Here is a 21,973-nt window from a genome sequence, read left to right on the forward strand (position 1 = left end):
ATTAATGCATTCAAAGAAAGGATAAAGAGAAAGTAGAAAATAATGGATGAGAAAGAAGGGAAAACCATGACATTTGCTATTACTGATTTATGAAAAAAAAAAGTTTTATTCTTGCGCCACCACTTTCTTTAAATAAAACAAAAACGAAAGTTTCAATAGTGTCAAACACAAAGTGTATGTAGAGATCCTAATCCCACAAAGGAAAACAACACAGTAAAATGAAGATCCAAGCCACCCACAACACTAGGGTGGTAAAACAGGTCAGTCTGGTTCGCCCGTGGCCCGTCAAAAATGGGTCGAACTGGGTTGGACTAGCTCGTCACTAATAAATGGGTTAGATATTGTAATCTGTCTTTTTTTAGGGCGGGCTGACAAGTCGGCAGACTGGGCCGTCTCTTTTTTTTTTAATTTTTAAAATTTTTGTTTATAAATTTATTATATATATATATTAAATTTATTTCTATAATATAAAAAGTTTTATTAATTAATTATTTTTAATTTTAAACATAAAATTTTTAAAAAAGGATTAGCGGGTCAGGACAGACTGGCCCGTTTGGGCCTGCTAAATTGGCGAATTATGCGGACCAGATTACAACGAGTTGACGGGTTGAAATTTTTAACCCAACCCGCCCTTCTTTTAGCGGATTGGCGGGTCGACGGGTCGGCCCAACGAAACCTGGTCCGCTTTGACATCCCTAAACTACACTACCCTACAAAAACTTTAATTTTCAAGTAAAATTGGAAACACCCTTTAGTCAAAATTACCCATTTTGTCTTGGGTCTAGAAACTTCTACTACTCTTGCTAAATTATTGGGATCTAGTAGTTACCCATTTCTTCAAATACAATAATCTAATAATATAAGTGGACATAAGATCCGAATAATAGAAAATATTTATGTAACATTTTTAAACAAAATAAAAAAGGTTAGTATATACATATAAAAAAAAAACTAATTTATTCTAAAATATATTTGAAAGGAATGAACCATACGTGCATTGGAAAAGGCAAGAGACAATCATGGAAGCAGAAGGGTCGACCATTGTACTTGTTGTGAGGGACAATGGCCTCGTGCATTTGTAAGGTACAATGGCGTCGTCAACTGAATAATTCTAATAATAAAAAAAGGACAAATTGTTGTAATTATAAAAGGAAAAAGAAGCCTAATCAATAAGCAATGGATATGAATTGGATTACGTGATTAACAAAAAGAAGACATAATTTAAAAAAGATTCGATAAATTTAAATAATTGTGTGCAATTAGGTCTCGGTGTCAAATGATGTGTATAAAGCTATAATGATAGTGGTGGGTGCATTTGCGACTGATTTTCTTTCCCATATTCCCTATTTTCTGTATATATTTTTTTTCTTTGAATAATCAATGATGAAAAATGATAGGTCAACCAAACACACCATTGGCATTTTTTTTTTATTCCAAATGGCAATCGAAACAAAGTGGGTTGCACTAAGAATGGCTATTGGGGCCTCTCACCTATATTATGCAAGAATTTAGATTCTCAAACAGCAGCATCTCAAGTTGGGTATTTTTCCAAACACCAAAAAAATAAATAAAGTAAGAGACAAGAACATTACATGTTTACGAAAAGAAAAAGGAAAAAAAAAATGAAAGAGGTTGTTAACACTACTTTCATGATTTGTTGAAGACACTTGCAATTTGAGATATGTTCACGTAAACAAAAAGTTTTGCATGCTGCAGATTATGGAGGAGAATTGTGTTTTTATGGCTGCTTCTATGTTCTATGGATCATGTTTTCTTCTTGCGTCACTGAATCTTCTTTTAATGTTATAAGTGATATCACACAACCATGTTTGGTAACACAATTTCAGTTTGATGATGCAAACTAGTCTTATTCTTGGTATTACACGTATATTTTCATTATTTAATTGGTTAACATTTTTGTTTTCTTAATCATAAAAAAGTTAATATTTAAAGAATAATGGCATCAGAAGAAACAAAGTATGTGCCCAAAAAAATAAAGAAATTGCAAAAATAAATAAATAAATAAAATTCTATATCATATTGATTAATAAGCAAATTCCTCAAAAGGCGCATGGTAGTATAACGTGTAAAAGCAATTGTTCTTATAATTAGATAAATATTAAAAAAAATGATTTTTGATAATAGAGAAGTTAATGAAAAAAATATAATAATTATTGAGATTATTTATTTAATTTTAATGAAAAATAAATTTATTAAGAACGATCATATATTTTTTAGACAGAATAACCTTATATGTTTTATAAATATATAAACCGATACTTAAAGGAATCATTTTTTGGTTGATCCTTGTAGAAAAAAAAAACACTTTTTATTTGATTCTCCATCTTTTTATTTCTTTATTTAAAGAATAAAGACTGCTTAAAGAATTGGGAGATCTTTTATTCAATCAGTCATGTTACTGCATTTAGGATTACATTGGAGAATTTTATAAAAAGATGGAAAATAAAATAATGTATCAGAAGGATAGATACTATATATTTTAGTCGTCGCAAGGAATATTTTATCATATTAAATAGAAAAATAATTTACTTTTAAATTAAATATTTTTAAATCCTTAGAAATAAGAATTATTTTTATTGATACAATTTATCAAAACAAAAATTTAAATTTTTTAATTAAAATAAATTAATACAATAATAAACTTACATTTCAGTTTATTAAAACGTGAAGATAACTTAAATTTGAAAATTTTTAAATTATTTTTTTAAATAGCATGTGCCAGGAAAGATATAAATATAAGATACAAATTCTTTTAAGAAAAAAATTATAATTTATTATTTGTTACAGATTCTTTTATATATAAGAAAAATAAACTACGTCATACACGGCACATTTCGAAATATAATTATATTTTAAAAAATAAGTAAATAAAAACAACAATTATGTCTTTCCTTAAATAATAGTTCACATGCGGAAGTGTTTCGAGTAACCCCACCTTATCCCTTGTCCCCTTCTTTTTATGTTAACCATTGTGAACCTTTTTCCATCTTGATTTGATACAATAAATTATTTAATATTTTGTGTTGTTAAAACTAAAACATTATAGTTACTTGACAAAAGGAAGAGTTTGAGTCTTGTACGTTTTATTTTTTCTTTTAAAGATGAACCCTAATTCAAAATAGAGCATACTTTAATCAATTTACCTTGAATCAAGTCAATTTTTCAAAACGACAACTTTTTTTAGTTTGAATTATTATTACAACAAGAAGTAAGGCCCACGCATATTTTTGAGAATAATACACTAGGATTAAGTTCTATTTTTGATAATAAGATTTTATGGTTTTAACTTAGTCATATTTCATATACGTGTAATTATTACTTTATATATTATTGTTTAAAATTTCATAAAAATATAATTAGAGATATATATCAAATATGAATTCACTACAAAAAAAAAAAAACTGAAATTACCGACGAATATATTTTTGTCGGTAAATTTGAATTACCAACAGATTTTATCAACGGATTCTCAAACTTTAATCATCGACCAAAAATTTGTCAGTAATACAAATTTTATTTAGCGACGAATTTTTCTATCAATAAAATTCGTCGATAATTCAAATTTTTTTATCGAAAATTTATCGATGAAAAAATTCGTCGGTAAAGGAAGCGAAAATTTTCCCGCCCAAATCTCTCCTTATAAGAAGACAAGAAGAAGAAGAAAAGAAGAAAAAGAAGGAGAAGAAGAAAAAGAAGAGAAGAAGGAAAATAAGAAGAAGGAAAATAAGAAGAAGAAAAAGAAAAAAAAGGAGAAAGAGAAGAAGAATGAGAAGGAGAAGAAGAAGAAGGAGAAGAAGAAGGAGAAAGAGGAGAAGAAGAAGAAGAGGAAGAAGGAGAAGGAGAAGAAGAAGGAGAAGAAGAAGGAGAAGAAGAAGAAGGAGAATAAGAAGGAGAAAGAGGAGAAGAAGAAGAAGAGGAAGAAGGAGAAGAAGAAGGAGAAGAAGAAGAAGAAGACGGCGGTAGCGGCGGTGGTGGCGGCGGCGGCGATGGCGGCAGCGGCATTGACGGTGGCAGCGACGGTGACCACGAAAAAAAATAAAAAAAAATTGAAAGAGGAAGGAGGAAGAAGATGAACAGTGCAACAAATTTACCAACGAATTTTTTGGTTATTACCGACGATTTTTTCGGTCAGTAATTACTGACAGATTTTTCGGTTGATAATTATCGACAGATTTTACCGACGGATTTTTGCATATGTAATTACCGATAGATTTATCGACGGATTTTTTTGTTGATAATTACCGATGAATTTTTTCATTGATAATTACCGACGGAACATGATTTTCGTCGGTAAAATTAATTATCGACAAGCATTTTACTGACAGATTTTTGACTGTCGATGATCCATTGGTAATGTTAATTTAACGACAAATTTTTATCATTATCGACGGATTTTGACCGTCAGTAATATCGATTTTTCTTGTAGATTGAACCATTTAATCACAACAAAATATATTGTGTACTGTTTTACAAAATCATAGTGTATTATATTTTCTAATAGCTTAATAAATTATATATATATATATATATATATATATATATATATATATATATATATATATATATATATATATATATATATATATGTAACATCCTAAGTTCAGTAGCTTAAAACTAATAAAAATAGGGAGTTTCATCATGGTTCAAAAATAGATAATCCAGTGTACATAATATATTAATACAGTCTTACAAAAGATATGACTATAAAAATATATCACTTATACACTTAAACTAAACTAATAAACTCTATACTTAAACTGACCACTGCTAAAGCTCCCACTGGAAACCTCCTTCTCAACACTAAAACGATGACTCTTCATCCTCTAGAAGCACCTTTGGCACTGCAACCACATTTCCTCCCACCGAATAGGTGATCATCACAAGAGGAAACATACAATACAAGACAGGAACACAATATAAAATAAATATTATTAACATTATTATATCAAGTTATTAAGTGAGTGTACACTCATATATATATATATATATATATATATATATATATATATATGTGTGTGTGTGTAGAAGTTGTTACGGAAATGCGTTTGGTATTGTTTTATAAATTACCATGACATGTAATTAAAAAAACAATGACTGTTTTTAACAACAATTGTGACATTAGTATCTTAATTTAAAAAGAAAGTGCTAATGAAATTTATTAACTAAGAATTTTGTTATGAAAATAAATTTATACATAAGCGTCGTACAAGTTATTCATCATAAAAAACAAAAAAAAATGTAAAATCAGAATTATTTTCGTTAAACAAATGTAGTTTTATTTTTCAGAGACAGATTTGTAATGAGCCCAGAATCTAGTTATGGTTGAAGCCCAAACGATTGAAGTCGTCGTTTAAGCCCAGGAATAATTCTTCTCTTCAAACGCTCAGGGCTAAATTGCTACTACCAAAAACAACCAGTATGCAATGGGAATATAAAAATATATATTAGCATTGACGCCGATTAAAAATAGTATTGCTCTGATAAAGTTATCTTTCAATTTATGAAAATTTATATTCAAAAACTTTAATTTGAAATAATATTGATGTAATAGGAATAATCTCACACCTGATTTATGTGTTTTGCAGTTATAATTATTTTGATACTTTTACAATAACAAAACCGTGAACCGTGTAATTAAGTTTTTTTTTTTTTAAATTAAATAAAAATGAAAATGAACATTTCATCATTCCCAAATCCAATGGCTAGTTTTGGGAATTCACGATCTCACGGTTCACGCATAACCTTGTTTACGCTGATAACGAACACTTGAAAAATCAATTCTCACTTCTAAGTCTGAGAGAGAGAGAAGGATCAGGGAGATTCTTCTTCTTCTTCTTCTCCTGAGTTCTAAATTGTAATCTAAGCTAAGGATTATGAATTAGAATTATGGCTTCGCTGAAGAAAAGTTGATTCAGCATCTATCATTTGACATTTCTACCCTCTGGATTTTAATGGCCGATCACTCAGACTCTTCTCCTCTCGTCCCTCCCCTTCCTCTCACTGACCCTTCCGAGATCGACCTCGAAGCTGGTCCCTCCGAACAAATCCAATGCCGAATTTGTCTCGAAACCGATGGTAATTTCACTTCCCTACTTTTTTCCTTTTCGATTTTCGATTTCAGGTTTTGGCAAGTTGCACTTTCATGTGCTCAGAAGTGAGAATCAATCACTTCGTAATTCTAAGGACTCTATATTGTAATTTCGATTTTTTCTACTTTTGTCCTTAAAATTGCTTTTACTTATTGATTTAAGAATTCAGACTTCAAAAACGTGAATCGTGTGAGTTGATGAGAGGCACGTTATTCTCCTAGCTCTGCCCATTTTGGGTCAATTATACGGAGAAAGTAATTAATTATTGAATTTGAGTAATTCAGTACTGTCTTACATCATTGTTCGTTGGAATTTGAATTTCGTTATTTTAGCAATTATGTATGTAGTTGCTCTTGGACTGTTATTGTTGTTCCATGTGTGGGGTATTGCAAATATGTCGAGAATGGTTGCTAATGTGAGCTTCATTATTGAATGTTGATCCCCAACTCTTGGAGTATATGATATCTTTTATCAGCTGCATTCCGTTTTTTTACCCAGGTAGAGATTTCATAGCCCCTTGTAAGTGCAAAGGTACATCCAAATATGTACACCGAGAATGTTTGGATCATTGGCGAGCAATTAAGGTAATGTTTTATGATTTATTACATTACATTACAACTTTATAGGTGATGATAATTGTCTGAATGTTAGTAAGCGTGGCAAGAAGCAAGTGTATATGCTAAACTTACTGGAGGATTTTGTGGTGGTTAGTAAACCTTTTGTTTGATTAATCAATTAGCCAATGATTTTTGTTATGCTCACATTTGTTGATTTGGTCTCATTATATTTTCCAATTTGTGTGTATTAGCATGTGGTTGGCTTAGCAGCATTTCATGTCACTTTCAGTGGTTTTCTTTTGATTCTTTCCCTTCAGTTATAACTGTGTCTGTTGGCTACCCATCACTCATTTATTTCGGTGATAATTGTACTTTTTGCCTATTTTATTTTACCCGGTTTTTTTTTTACAGTTTTGATTTACTCTCCATGACTTTAACATGTTTCTCATGCTCTTGAATCTCTTGCCATTGACACATCGTGGTTTAGTGGCTATCTTTAGTTTTCCACTCTATTCTCCCTTTTTTGATGATATTTTGATATTGTAACCAATTAATTATCTTTAGAATTAACTTTTTTGTCTTTATCCTGTAGTCCATGAACTATTTCTTTGAAAAAAAAAAATCCTCCAGTGCACTTGGTGTATTGTATGGTGTAAAGTACTAACCGCAGATGGAGAAACACCTGGATATTTTGTATTATGAAAAGCTCTGACAATAATCTGTACTTTTATGATATGCAACCGCTTAAACATTAGTTGTTCAAGTGTGGCCAATTTTAAGTGGCAGAATTTTTTTTTCCTGTACTCAACAGTTCCATGTGTAAAATGGTGTAGTTTACAGTGCTTACCTATGAAATATACATTACTTAATTTTTTTTTCTTTTGCAGGAAGGGTTTGCCTTTGCTCACTGTACAACATGCAAGGCTCCTTACCATTTGCGTGTTCATGTTGCTGCTGATAGGAAATGGCGGACCCTGAAATTTCGGTTTTTTGTCACCAGAGACATTCTGTTTATTTTTCTGTCTGTCCAGCTTGTAGGTGATTTGTTTCGATTTGTCTAGCCATGTATATACTTGTCCATTTGTACTTTGTGAGTGTGTCTAGGTGATCTGATTCAACCCCTTCATTACCTATGCAGGTCATTGCATCACTGGCATATTTGGTTTATCTAATAGATGGTTACCAGCAATATTGGCTTCGTCTTCTCTGGGGTTTTGACAGTGAAATGAGCTTTTACTACATATGTGGTAAATTACGATTAACTCTAGTTGTGTCATCAAATGCTAATGCGATATTGTTTTTTGCGAATTACTTTGACTCCATTGCCTTGAGTTCAATTTCGTTGTTCCAAAGTCAAAAAGATATTGGTTTTGGTTAATTTTTTGTTGGTAATTTCTAATGCAGGAGCTCTATTATTTTTCGCACTGCTTGGTCTTTCTGGGTGCTTCATTACTTGTTATGATCGAAGAGTTCGCAATGATTTAGCTCAGCCGTGTAGAGAGTTATGTCTTTGTTGCTGTCAACCTGGGTAGTAATCTTGATTTTACCTATTCACAAGCCTCTGTCATTGTTAGAACACATAATGGAACTCTCAGCATCTTCATAGGGCTGCATTATAATGCTTGTTTTCTTGTTTCATTTTAGGATGCCAAAAACTTTGCTAGGAGTGCAATATATAAGATTTATTTTAGACCATATTGCGGACCCTTCTTTTAAGAACTTTTTCTCGAAGACGTATAAAATTACGTTGCTAATTATTCATGGTTGCTTATGCTAAGTTGAAAATGGAGGAATTTGCAATGTTGTGTATGAAGCAGCGAGTTTGTGATTCGGACGTCTAACTTTTGTGTCAAATGATGTTGCTGCAGGGTTTGTGCAGACTGTCATTTGCCAGGCACTCTTTGTATGTGGACTGATTGCACTACTTGCTTTGAGAGTTGTGGAACCATGGCAACTGAATGTGGTGGCTGTTTGGGTGGTGCCGGGGAAGCTGGGCTACCATTATTATTCATAATGGCTTTGGTTGTTCTGGGACTTTTTACTGTAATTGGGATATTCTACAGCGTTTTGGTGGCTACCATGGTAGGTCAGCGGATATGGCAACGTCATTATCACATACTTGCAAAAAGGATGTTAACAAAGGTATGTCTGGTTTTCTTTATCTTCTCTTGTGCCTTTGGTGTATTTATATGAGCTGTAAAAGTGTTTTGCAATTCAGCTGAAAAGTCATGCTAATTACTAACCAATATCTACAATTAGCCTTTTAGCTGTGGCTTGGTTTAATTTGTAGCATTTAAGCCCCATATGATTTCTTCACAGAAACATTTATTAGGGATGGGATAGCCAAGAAACTTAACTGTAAAATTTTATTGTTTTATAATTGACTTTGCTTTTAAGATTCTCTTGCATTAGAGCCATATTGACCGAGGCATTTCTGATGGTTTTGCTAACGTATATGTATTTCAGCGACTAGCTTACGTTTATAATGCATTATTATGTAGCTGTTGTAAACTTGTGATGGAATTGAAAAGAGTTTTTTGTTGTCTAATAAATGATAGATAGAAAAGTGGAATCATTATTTGGAAATTACTGCCAAACACTCTTAATATCCATCCTTGCTGCTACTTATATGATAGTATTATATTGATGGGATTTTTAAATTTTGTATAAAAATAGGTGAGAAAAATACAGATATGACAGACTCTTCAATTGGTCTACTTTCTCCTTTCCAAACTCTTGCTCAAATGCTTGTTTCACTTCCCCATTTTTCCGAGTCTGCTCTCAAACCAAAATGCACCTGCTGTGTGCATTTGTTACAAACCAATCCCCCAAGTTCAGTCTCATTCACACAGCCCTCCCAAGTACATATGAGCATGCATTATGCAATCTTTTCCTACTCTTCCATTGCTTGTATAATTTAGCTAGGGTGGGGCTGGGACACTACTAATAACTGGTGGGACAGCAAGGCTGATGTACCAGTGTTGGACATGTCTCTTACATAGATACTGTGGCGACATGTTGGGGTATGTGGCAGTGTGTTGCAACCCTCATTTTGTATGAGTGTGTTGCTAAAATGGCTGTAGTAATTTGGCTTGATTTATGTCTTGTATCTTGATGCCTTAAAGCTGATTTTGGGCCTCTTAATTGTTACTTTTCAAAACCAAAAATATTTAATTAGTTGTTCTGAATACTACAAGTTCGTTAGACCTCATTAGGGGTCACTGCATCCTAGTATTGTATGCTTTGGAGTTCAGACTGGGCTTTATCATGGTTTTGTCCTTAAAATGAGTTTGAGTAGATCATGGAAGGAGAGTGTGTATGACTACTATTGGCTTTTAGACCTCATTAGGGGTCACTGCATCCTAGTATTGTATGCTTTGGAGTTCAGACTTGGCTTTATCATAGTTTTGTCCTTAAAATAAGTTTGAGTAGATCATGGGAGGAGGCTGTGTGTGACTACTATTGGCTTTGACTTCTAAATGAGGTGAGATTTTCGGGTGTACTAGAACTTGCCTCCTTGTTGAGGCTAGGGAGCTAAATTTGGGCCCCTTTACTTGGCATATCAATGTTCCATCCACTTTAGATTCGTTGGACACATTAGTATTATTGCATCTGAGGTATTATATGTTTTAGACCTTTAAGTCAAAACATTGATGCTTTAGATAGGGGGAGCCTGACCACTCTAGCCCTTTAGACTCAATTTAGGGTTTGTTCCACAATACCGGAAAAGTCTCCTATATCTTAGAAGTCAAAGTCAATGGTAATTTATATACACCCTTGTCTCATCAAGTATATCTTAAAGACAAAATTGTGAGACAATACCTCAAATGTAATCACGTGAACAATGTCCAATAAACCTTGATTTTATTAAAGACCCTTATCATTACTTCATAAAATATAAAATAGCAAAATTCTTATCATGAAGATTTGAATTTTTATGTTTTAAATATTTTGTTATGGGATTGTAAAAAATTAATTTTTTATTTTACATGCTATGTTCAAGCTGTGCTGTCCTGTGTTTTTGTTCGAAAATGTGTTGTGTTTTTGTTCGAAAATGTGTTTAATCGTGTCTGTGTCTCTATTCTTGTGTGGGTGAGGTTTTGGAACCGGGGAGCGGTTAGTAGTGAAGCATCTTCTGGCTTATATATGACCACAAACAATTTGTGATTAGTTATAATTTATTTATGAATAATACCAATAATCCCATGTGTTAATTGCGTGTTTTATGAAAACATCATGATGCCCTGGATCAAGCTGACATCATATTGAATTGTTGATTATGAATTATTATCACTTCTCATCTCAGGAGTATGTGGTTGAAGACGTCGATGGAGAGCTGACAGGATCTGATTGGTCTCCCCCAGCTCTCCCTCCCGAGCATGTTCAGCAGTTGAAAACATTGGGTCTACTGTGAGTTTGTAAGAGTCACCAGTCATCTACTTGATGACAATAATGACAGTAGAGATACATTGGCCTTCTCCCATGTTTTGGTAAGCTGGTCATTTTCGTGAAGACCTGCTATTAATTGATAATTGTGTAATAGCCACTCAATTCAGTTTGGCTAGAGTTGTACACTTATGCTGAACTATTGATATGTGGAAAATTGTGAATGTCTGACACACGCCTACAGTCTACTTATGTAAAGAAAATGAAAGAGGATTCTTGATTGCCCGATAACCGGTTACAGGTACATCGCCATTTCTTTTCCCTGATGCGTTGCTGCTTGGTTAGTCATGTTTTATTGGTTGCTTGTTGCATTTGTTGTAAATAATTCTAACGGTAAAATTTCATGCCTACAACTGCTCCGTGATACAAGGAAAGATGTTTGGTTTCACTCTCTTTCTCAGTATTGTAGTTTCTTTAACTTTATTTCTTAGTCTACAACGTTTTCTGTTTCTGTTTAATCTGTTGTCCCACGTAATGGAAGGCATCTACCTGGCGATAACGTCATTTTAATCATTCTTAAGTTGATAATGAAGCATACGAAAACGCTGTTCATTTCAACAAAGAGAGATTAAATTGATAATTTTGGAGTTTGTTTGTATATCTTGTCTTCTCAGGATCGTTATTTTATTCTTGGAGTTTTAGATTATATCTGATGATTAGTTCTCTCCATTTCTTTGGTTTTCGTGTTTCTTAATATTTCACGAATGATTTTCTTATGTAGTTGGGATTATGAGTACAAATAGATACAATACTTTATCCTTCTTTAATACCTAAAACTTCATTATTTCAACAGTTCATTCTTTCCCATTTTGTTCTTTTACGTTTTACTTCATGCGGCTTTTGTTAATTTTATAGCTGAAGTTATTTAAAATTAAAGCTGCTTTAGTACATTGGTCTTGCATGTTTTATACAAGCTTGTAACAAACCAATGATTTCCTAAAGACTCATTCGGTGACTGAATAACTTTTCTACGCGGACAGTATATAGGAACAGATTAAAATTCAGAATAACTCTTATTTTCGGATATAGTTTACAAGATAGTCACGTGTATATTTTTGCGCACGTGACAGATAGCCACCGAGTTACATTGACGCGTAAAACTATTTTGGTAGAAACTAAAGCTGTAATGTAATGATAAGGGGGCACGTTTTTCTTACGTTTAAAACAAAGGAAGATGACCATCATACAATTAAAATAATTTTCGTTTTTTTAAAACTTTTATCGCATTTTTTGTTTCTTCTCCTCATTTTATTTATTATACAATCTTTTTTATTATATGCCCTACTAAATTTTTATATTTTTTTATTGTCTATTATTATACTTTCTGTATATTTTTTGATTTTCAGTTATGAAATTCATCTTATAATTGTTAGGAATATTTTTTATTTATCTTTTTATTCGCAATCCCAAAAAACCAACATTTTAGAGTCCAGGTTTAGTATCACTAGTGTGATTTTATTTTATCGTTATTTTACTTATGCTCTATTTTTCCTAACATGACATGGTATATGTAAGGCCCCATTTTTCCTGCCCAAAAGTTAGTGGGCTGCCCTACAGTATTGGGCCTAAAGACCGGCCCATAGTATATAAGCCTTAGGTCTGCCCTAAACCTAGGGTACCCTACATTTTCAGGGATCTTGCCTTGCCTTGAACCCAGCAGCCGCCACCCCTCTGCTAGGATTCCGATTCTTCGTCTCGAACCAGTCCATCCCAAGAGCTCGTCTAGTGATTTCTGCTCCACGTAAGTAACTCTAACCTACTGTACTTACCTTATGAGGTTTACATTCGTTTTCCACCGATTAAAGTACGAAAATAATCGTGTCCTCCGCTGTTTTCGCCAGTTTTGCAAGTCCGCCTTCCAAGTTACTGTGCTCCGAGGTCCCGTGTCGAGGTTCTGTTAACCCTTTTCCAGGTACGGGAAGTTAGGGTTCCAGTATTTTAGGTGTTGTCTTGGCTATTCTTGAGTGAGTTAATGATTTCATGAATGAATCCTTCGTTTTGGTGTGATTAAATGCTTGTTATGCCTGGTTGATTGGATATGCATGACTGTTACAGTGAAGAACAGTGACGAGACCTGTAAATCTCGCCCAAGCGAGTCAATCTCGCCTAGGCGAGATGAAACAGGGAGCTCGCCTAAGTTTTTTGCGCGAAACGTCGCCCGGGCGGCTCGCTCAACTTTTGAGCGAGCAGGCAACTCGCCCAAGCGAGAGGGATCTCGCTTAAGCGAGATCCCGTGTTGCCCATGCCCTTGTTTTTGGCGCTCTCGCCTAGGCGAGGGGGAGGCTCGCCTGAGCGAGCACGTCTCGCCTGAGCGAGACCCCTCAGCCTGAGCGAGATGCTGGGCGAGACTGTGCTATATTTTGGACGTTTGATGTTTCCCGAGTGATCTGTCTTGATTGGGTATGATTGTGTGATGATGGACACGTATATAATGGAGTACGAAACATATTTTTGGCATGATTCATGAATTGTGGATGAATGGGTTGGTATGAGACTTAACATGTGAAATGAATGTGTGGTTTGAAACTAAAGGAACATGGTATAAACATGAAACTAGACCCCAGACTCATCGGGGAGGTGATGATCAGAGGTATGGATTTTGAGAGGTGATTGATATGAGGATTGAACTTCAAGGGTTGAGATGGAATTGAAAAATATAATTTAATATTCGCTTATTGCTGATTTATGAATGTTGGTCCGTGTCAGCGTGTAATTCCTTAGGGTCGCTAGGTGAGACCTCCGGGGTTGCGTTTCAGTGGTCGGGACGTAATTCCATGGCCCCTGCTAGTGGGTGCCCCATCTGTATAACTAGGTAAGGATTCAAGGTAAGGTTGCATCCTGACGCTCCGAGGAGCCAGTTAGTCTCACTTAGAGCGGACTGACTCTTGTGGTGGGAGTAGCAGGAGGCCTGAAACTCATTAAGGGCTAACCTTGTGGTGGGAGAGATTTTGATTCATCATAACACTTGTATTACAAAGCTCAGGGATCGAGCAGCTCAGGTTCGAGCAGAGGTATCCACACAAGTGCAAGCATCCGCTGAATCCGACCGAGTTATACGTATCCGGATGAGTTGAGTCGAGTCGTAGTGTATTGAATGAAGAGTCATAACATGTTTGGTTGCTATGTGGATGAGATGATGAAAATATCTTTGATTGCATGTTGAATATGTTGATTGGCTCTAGCTTACCCGTTTTGTTGTAATGTTGTGATGTATGTGGCTGTTCTTTCTTGCGATGATCATCAACTTGGTTGATGGGAGCAGATGGGCGAGGTTCACGTGGCCAGCAAGGGAACGATGATCCAACAACTTAGCCACCTGGGCTAGATCTCGCGCTTCTTTCTTTCATGATTTCTTTAGGGCTATGGCCCCTGTATTCGTGGTTGTCGGATTGTAATCTTTTAGTTAAACAGCTATCCCACCTTCATCGGCATCGTGGTATGCCTAGTTTTATAGGGGTGATATTAAGGACCCCAGGACCGCGTTGTTATGCTTTTATCACATGACGTTTCCTTTAATTTTACGTATTAAATTAAATGGGACGTTACATTTATGGTATCAGAGCAGTTCGTCCTTAGGATGACCTGAGGTTGTGGGTTTATCGTGCTTTGCGGGCGTAAGTAGTCATGTATAGTCGAGTTTGTCAATGAAACCAAAAGTTTAGGAACAGAAGACGCCTTGATAGAGTAATGAGGGTGCACACTCATGACTAGATTAAAGGTTGTTTTCCTTTCTTAATTCTGATGGTTCGGGAAATAGGGGCGACAGACAAAAAGGGGTTCGTTGTCAGTAAGTGATAGATTGTTGCTGGGTATGGTCTAGTTTGTCTTGCTGCGCCTCTGTGCTTTGTGTCTAGTATTTACAGAGATAAGGGAATTGAGATTTAACGTCTTGGACTAATAAGCTGGAGAATATGCTAGAGTTCCCAAAATAAAGATACTACAAGTTTTCTAAAGAGAGTGAATCAAAAGGGTAATAACATTAAGGAGTATCAGTGCATGCAAGTGCCACGTCGTTTGAGGAAATCAAGCTGGTTCTACACCCCGACGATGGTGGGGTTCCGAATTATGAAAATGCATACGGTGTTAGATGGAGTGTCATTGAATATAGTCACATGGTCACATCTAGTGCTTCTTGGAGTGGTGTAAGAGGAACAATTGGCAAATCTGAGGTTGCTAAAAGTGGAGGAATTGCTTAGCGACAAGAAGGGTAAGAGAGGAGGAGATTGAGAAGTGCAAAAGATGGCAAACCTCTAATGAGAGGCTGGGATGGATGAGGGTTACTGGTCAGCCAGGAAAGATGACGTTCCAAAGTAAGGGAAGGAACAATTGATGGATAGGGAGGAAGTGGCATAAGGGATTCATACCAGGATTAATAGTCAGCAGGTAGTGAGGGGTATTTCCAAATTTGTGAGTGGGATGCTTCAAGGGGAAAGTAGTTCCCATGAGTAGGACATCTGACCTTGGGTATAAAGTGAAAGGTTTCACGTACTAGAAGAAAGGGCAAGCCTTTAAAGGATTATTCTCGTATGGAAGGACAACCCAACTGATGTCATAACACAATGACAAGGGAAATGAAAAGAGAAGTTTTGAGTGGTTGACACGATGTCTACGATAATTGATGCTAAAGAGGTTAGCACGAAAGAATCTCATACAGAGATGCACCTTAAGGAGAGATGTTTGGACTAAGGACCAATCTTCTTGAGGTCGTGTACTTTTTGATGTCGTCGGTATGGTAAAGGAGTCATGGTTGTCTTTAAGAGAGGACTTAGGTGGAGACGATGGTTTTGCTAAAATTGCGACCAAGTGGAGACCCGCTCGAGGATATGGTGCCTTCGGGATGATCAAAGTATTTAAATTTAAATCCGATCTGAATTATGCGGTGTTGGGACGTAGTCTCAAGGGTGAATCAGTTGTTTTCTCAATCTCATCCTGATGAGCTGGACAACCCACGAGGTAGTGTTCTTGGATTAAAAAGAGATGATTCAATGGTGGCGTGTGAGGTATGGACCAAGCTAAATAGTGGAGACAAAGCTTCACGTGAATCAAAGACATCTGACGAGGGAAAGTCGATGATAGACGAAGAGGATCTCAGTGGAAAAGGAGTTATGGACGTACTGTGGGACAAGTACCAGAGTTTTGACCTTGGTGTGATAAAATTCCCCTTTGCATTGGTGCCTGAAGAGGAAACTTGAGACAATAGTCCCTAATGGAATGGTTTCTACAGCGAGTCTGAAATAAACACGGAGGTAGAGGAGATGTCGGAGGAGTAGTGGCTTATGCTGAGTACGACCACAATGATGACAGCAGATTTGGTGAACATCAAAGGAAAGGTAGTGGTGGAATAGATTGTTCAAGGAAAAACGTTAGATAAGGGAGGATTGACTTTTCGGACCTATGGTCGTATAGAGAGGAAAACATGATGGAGGTAAGGCAATCTCAAACATGTTAGCTGTGTCTTCAAGGTTTAACGGCGAGTATCCAAGTGCGAACAGAGTCTTTAAAATGTGCAAGAAAGGGGTATTGACAAAGGATGAAGTGCCTAATAGGACGCATAGTTAGGAAGGGTGGATGCAATGTTGCGAAAATGAGACGCTAAGACTATAAAGAGGTAAGTCCAAATGATTTTACAAGTTGCATAGAAGTTTTGGAAGAAGGTTTCTCGGTGATGATTGATTCCTTGTCACGGTAGACATGAAAGGGGCATCATTTTGAGTAAATAAATGAGTGGCTTTTTGTGGTGATCAGAGTAGCGCAGCGGGATGATGGCAAGTGATACTTATGAGGGGTAAAAGGTGTGTGGAAAGAACTATCTTACTTGTGAACAACAAAGGTGTCGTTCTTATGAGTATTAGTTAAGGATGTTCAGTTACCAGTTAAAGTTAGAATTATGAAGTTGCTCAAAGAGAATTGTGCAAGAGAAGTAGGGGATGGTTTGAGTTATGATCTTAAGTTAGGGTGCCAACTTGGAGGTGAGGAAGTGAGAGTAGGTGTTTGGTCAGAGAAGGGAATTGAGGATCCTTGATTTGACGAAGTAAGAGTGAGAGTTGGTAGAGAACCATAAGTGTTTGGGTTGGGAAGAGAATGTGTGAGGGGATTTCATTAGTCTCGTCATCTTATTAGCACTAGTGAACCTCTCAACAAGGTTGAGAAAAACCAAATCGGAATATCTTAGTTTGAGGTGTATCGTGAAGTTGCGTGGTACGAACCAGACTAGAAATTTGAAGTCAATAAAAGTTATGGTCCTGAGGTTTTGTGGAATGTTGCCTATAAGTTAGGGGGGGATTAAAGATGAAAATAGGATGCCGATGCGATATGGTGAAGAAAGCAGTTGAAGGTTTAAATGAGAAGAAGATGTAGGAGTTTCAATATACATAAAAGTGGTCAAAAGTGTTGATGGTGTGACAGTAGGCCAACACTCAAGAGTGATCAAGTCAGTGGAGTGATGCATAAAGGAGTGAACAAGGTGATGTGAAGTGATACGAGCGTGCCTTGGTTGGAGACTTAAGGTCATCTGAGAAGTTGATAAAAACCTACAAGAGGTAGCAGAGAACGCATAGAAAGAGAGTCAATATGTTAGATACAAGTTAGAGGGGCATGCATGGAGGAGCATTCGGATTTTTAAGGTTGGAGGATTTGGAGTGCTTCGAGTAGTGACTAATTTAATTTGCATAGTTGGACGCATGTCGCTTAGCACAGAGGCAAAGTTTCCAATGACTATAGGTGTGGGAGTCGTTGTATATGTCGTGTTTGAGTAGTGGTTTCCAGAGGAGATAAGGAGAACATAGCTCCTTCCTATCTCATCGATGAATTTTCGAGGACGAAAATTTTCTTGTTGGGGAGAATGTAAGGCCCCATTTTTCCTGCCCCAAAAGTTAGTGGGCTGCCCTACAGTATTGGGCCTAAAGACCGGCCCATAGTATATAAGCCTTAGGTCTGCCCTAAACCTAGGGTACCCTACATTTTCAGGGATCTTGCCTTGCCTTGAACCCAGCAGCCGCCACCCCTCTGCTAGGATTCCGATTCTTCGTCTCGAACCAGTCCATCCCAAGAGCTCGTCTAGTGATTTCTGCTCCACGTAAGTAACTCTAACCTACTGTACTTACCTTATGAGGTTTACATTCGTTTTCCACCGATTAAAGTACGAAAATAATCGTGTCCTCCGCTGTTTTCGCCAGTTTTGCAAGTCCGCCTTCCAAGTTACTGTGCTCCGAGGTCCCGTGTCGAGGTTCTGTTAACCCTTTTCCAGGTACGGGAAGTTAGGGTTCCAGTATTTTAGGTGTTGTCTTGGCTATTCTTGAGTGAGTTAATGATTTCATGAATGAATCCTTCGTTTTGGTGTGATTAAATGCTTGTTATGCCTGGTTGATTGGATATGCATGACTGTTACAGTGAAGAACAGTGACGAGACCTGTAAATCTCGCCCAAGCGAGTCAATCTCGCCTAGGCGAGATGAAACAGGGAGCTCGCCTAAGTTTTTTGCGCGAAACGTCGCCCGGGCGGCTCGCTCAACTTTTGAGCGAGCAGGCAACTCGCCCAAGCGAGAGGGATCTCGCTTAAGCGAGATCCCGTGTTGCCCATGCCCTTGTTTTTGGCGCTCTCGCCTAGGCGAGGGGGAGGCTCGCCTGAGCGAGCACGTCTCGCCTGAGCGAGACCCCTCAGCCTGAGCGAGATGCTGGGCGAGACTGTGCTATATTTTGGACGTTTGATGTTTCCCGAGTGATCTGTCTTGATTGGGTATGATTGTGTGATGATGGACACGTATATAATGGAGTACGAAACATATTTTTGGCATGATTCATGAATTGTGGATGAATGGGTTGGTATGAGACTTAACATGTGAAATGAATGTGTGGTTTGAAACTAAAGGAACATGGTATAAACATGAAACTAGACCCCAGACTCATCGGGGAGGTGATGATCAGAGGTATGGATTTTGAGAGGTGATTGATATGAGGATTGAACTTCAAGGGTTGAGATGGAATTGAAAAATATAATTTAATATTCGCTTATTGCTGATTTATGAATGTTGGTCCGTGTCAGCGTGTAATTCCTTAGGGTCTCTAGGTGAGACCTCCGGGGTTGCGTTTCAGTGGTCGGGACGTAATTCCATGGCCCCTGCTAGTGGGTGTCCCATCTGTATAACTAGGTAAGGATTCAAGGTAAGGTTGCATCCTGACGCTCCGAGGAGCCAGTTAGTCTCACTTAGAGCGGACTGACTCTTGTGGTGGGAGTAGCAGGAGGCCTGAAACTCATTAAGGGCTAACCTTGTGGTGGGAGAGATTTTGATTCATCATAACACTTGTATTACAAAGCTCAGGGATCGAGCAGCTCAGGTTCGAGCAGAGGTATCCACACAAGTGCAAGCATCCGCTGAATCCGACCGAGTTATACGTATCCGGATGAGTCGAGTCGTAGTGTATTGAATGAAGAGTCATAACATGTTTGGTTGCTATGTGGATGAGATGATGAAAATATATTTGATTGCATGTTGAATATGTTGATTGGCTCTAGCTTACCCGTTTTGTTGTAATGTTGTGATGTATGTGGCTGTTCTTTCTTGCGATGATCATCAACTTGGTTGATGGGAGCAGATGGGCGAGGTTCACGTGGCCAGCAAGGGAACGATGATCCAACAGCTTAGTCACCTGGGCTAGATCTCGCGCTTCTTTCTTTCATGTTTTCTTTAGGGCTATGGCCCCTGTATTCGTGGTTGTCGGATTGTAATCTTTTAGTTAAACAACTATCCCACCTTCATTGGCATCGTGGTATGCCTAGTTTTGTAGGAGTGATATTAAGGACCCCAGGACCGCGTTGTTATGCTTTTATCACGTGACGTTTTCTTTAATTTTACGTATTAAATTAAATGGGACGTTACAGTATACTCTCTTTTCCTGGTTTATTCTATTATTTATTTTTTACACTGAGAAAATAGAGTTGACAAAAATAAAAGTATTCAACATATAATCTGATTTACTGAATTATTGCTTTTAGTTATTTCTACATCCAAACGTACATATTAAAATGGGCCCGGGTATTAGGATTCCAAACAATGATCCATTATGAAAAAACTCAAAAGCAGACACAGACACGGGTTTGGGCATGTGCATGTTGGACGTTAGTGCATACCGTCTCTATACCATGTATTTTACACGTGTCCCACGTTTCAATACTGTCATTTTCTGATTCCAAACCGACCACACCAATCAAATAGTTTATGTTAAACTCTTCCTTCCATAATTACAACTTTAATTTACTTTTTCTAGATTTAACTTTCCTATAAATAAAAGTACACCTCAAAAAGTATTTATTTATAATAATCAATTTAAGGAAACAATAATTAGAGCTGTAATAGAACAAATGTTAAATATGCTTTTGAAACTATTTTATTTATATTTTTATTCAATTAAACATCTTTATAAAATTATTTTTTTAATCGCATAAAACATCTAATTAATTTTAACTTCTCGCTTCTCTTTCTGTTTGTTCTTATTGTGTTGCTTCATCCCTGCCCTGACGATGAATAGAATAATTGGTGGGATGAAGGGCCATTATTAGTCCTCTGTATTTCCTCTGAAAGTCTTCGGAATCCTGAAAGGACACATATGATCCAACCCCACTATAAGAAACCACTATAAATATCGATATTGCTAATGTTATTTTTTTAATGAATTTTATCAGAAAATAATATATACATGATAACATCCGATTAAAAAGTTATCCTTCAAATAATGGAGGAAAATATAATTCTAAGAATATCTATAAAATGATGTATAACTTTATAAGAAAAATTGGGTGAGCCTTATCTGAAAGTGTTGACCGGCCACGCGTGGTGAGTCTCTCACTATAAATAACATTTGCTTTAAACATGATTTCACAAAAAACACAAACAAACCTCATAGGGATAGAGAGAGAAAGAACCAACAACCAACAATGTCTGATATCGCCATGTTGGTAGCGGAGGAATACGAGAGGAGAACAAAATGTTTGAAGAAAGGAGAAGAAGCTTTCCCAGCCACCAAATTTCACACCCTTTCTTTTTCTTCTTCTTTCTCATCGTCGTTTCCGGAGGACAAAATTGAGGTTCAGAAGCAGGAATTTATGAAACGGCTTTGGGAACCTAAAACCCAAATCGCCATTGCTGCTTCTAACAGTTTCTTCTCTGCTTGAATTCCAAGTTGGTCATTTCTGCTTTTGTAATCTTCCTTTTTCTTTGTGTTGCTGTGCATAATTGTATATTGTATGGAATTAAAGGGAATTGTTCTTCCCGCTTTAAAATCCCCGCTCATCCTTTTTCTTTTTTTTACTTGCTGTTTCATGTATCAACAAAATGTGAAACAAATCTGTAAACTAAAATTACTTCATTTCTGATTATAAATTATATTTTAAATCTTCTGTAAGGTAACTTATCGGTAAACTAATTTTAATTTACGAAAAGAATTATTTCATTTTTACGTGTTTTCTAAAATACATTTGTGAAAACATTTTTCCGAACGATATGCTCGTTTTCGTTTAATTAACTGTTTAGCTTATGAGTAAAAGCAAATAATAAGATAGGTTGATTTAGAGAAGAAATATGAAATCAATATATTCGTGTATTCAAATTAATTTATAGAATTTCCTTTAAAATATTAAAGAAAACTTGTGCATAATGTAATTTTAGTTTATAAAAATTTACTCCAATTTTTTATATTAATTTTCATTATTAAAATATGCTTATAGAAAAAGGCATATGAACAGATGCACGTCACTTTTTTAAGGAAATAATAAGTGTAGATGATGATAACAATGGCTTTTTTTTTTGTACCACTTTTTATTTTGTATCTATTTGCTTCAATAAAACTTTTTCTACCACCATTTATT

General features: G+C 36.1%; 2 protein-coding genes across 2 annotated transcripts; both read left to right on the top strand.

Moving 5' to 3' along the window:
- Positions 1 to 5,786: 5,786 nt before the first annotated feature.
- Positions 5,787 to 11,501, top strand: LOC114196042 (uncharacterized). The gene is made up of 7 exons (XM_028086542.2): positions 5,787 to 6,096; positions 6,609 to 6,694; positions 7,555 to 7,701; positions 7,806 to 7,914; positions 8,072 to 8,195; positions 8,536 to 8,809; positions 10,974 to 11,501. Exons 1-7 carry the CDS (start codon positions 5,973 to 5,975, stop codon positions 11,079 to 11,081), a joined length of 972 nt encoding a protein of 323 aa, XP_027942343.1. The 5' UTR covers positions 5,787 to 5,972; the 3' UTR covers positions 11,082 to 11,501.
- Positions 11,502 to 20,970: 9,469 nt separating this feature from the next.
- On the top strand, positions 20,971 to 21,510 carry LOC146889025 (uncharacterized). Its single transcript, XM_085670630.1, has one exon. The coding sequence runs from the start codon at positions 21,044 to 21,046 to the stop codon at positions 21,278 to 21,280; it is 237 nt and encodes a 78-aa protein (XP_085526756.1). The 5' UTR covers positions 20,971 to 21,043; the 3' UTR covers positions 21,281 to 21,510.
- The last annotated feature ends 463 nt before the right edge of the window (positions 21,511 to 21,973 follow it).

Source organism: Vigna unguiculata, chromosome 1 (genome assembly GCF_037176805.1).
Source record: "Vigna unguiculata cultivar grain cowpea cultivar isolate G323 ecotype 2 chromosome 1, ASM3717680v1, whole genome shotgun sequence".
NCBI lineage: Eukaryota > Viridiplantae > Streptophyta > Magnoliopsida > Fabales > Fabaceae > Vigna > Vigna unguiculata.

Coding starts and splice junctions, on each gene's coding strand:
- LOC146889025 (XM_085670630.1), top strand. CDS start 21,044: ATGTCTGATATCGCCATGTTGGTAGCGGAGGAATACGAGAGGAGAACA.
- LOC114196042 (XM_028086542.2), top strand. CDS start 5,973: ATGGCCGATCACTCAGACTCTTCTCCTCTCGTCCCTCCCCTTCCTCTC. Junction 7,915..8,071: donor GAGCTTTTACTACATATGTG/GTAAATTACGAT, acceptor TTTCTAATGCAG/GAGCTCTATTATTTTTCGCA. Junction 8,196..8,535: donor CTTTGTTGCTGTCAACCTGG/GTAGTAATCTTG, acceptor ATGTTGCTGCAG/GGTTTGTGCAGACTGTCATT.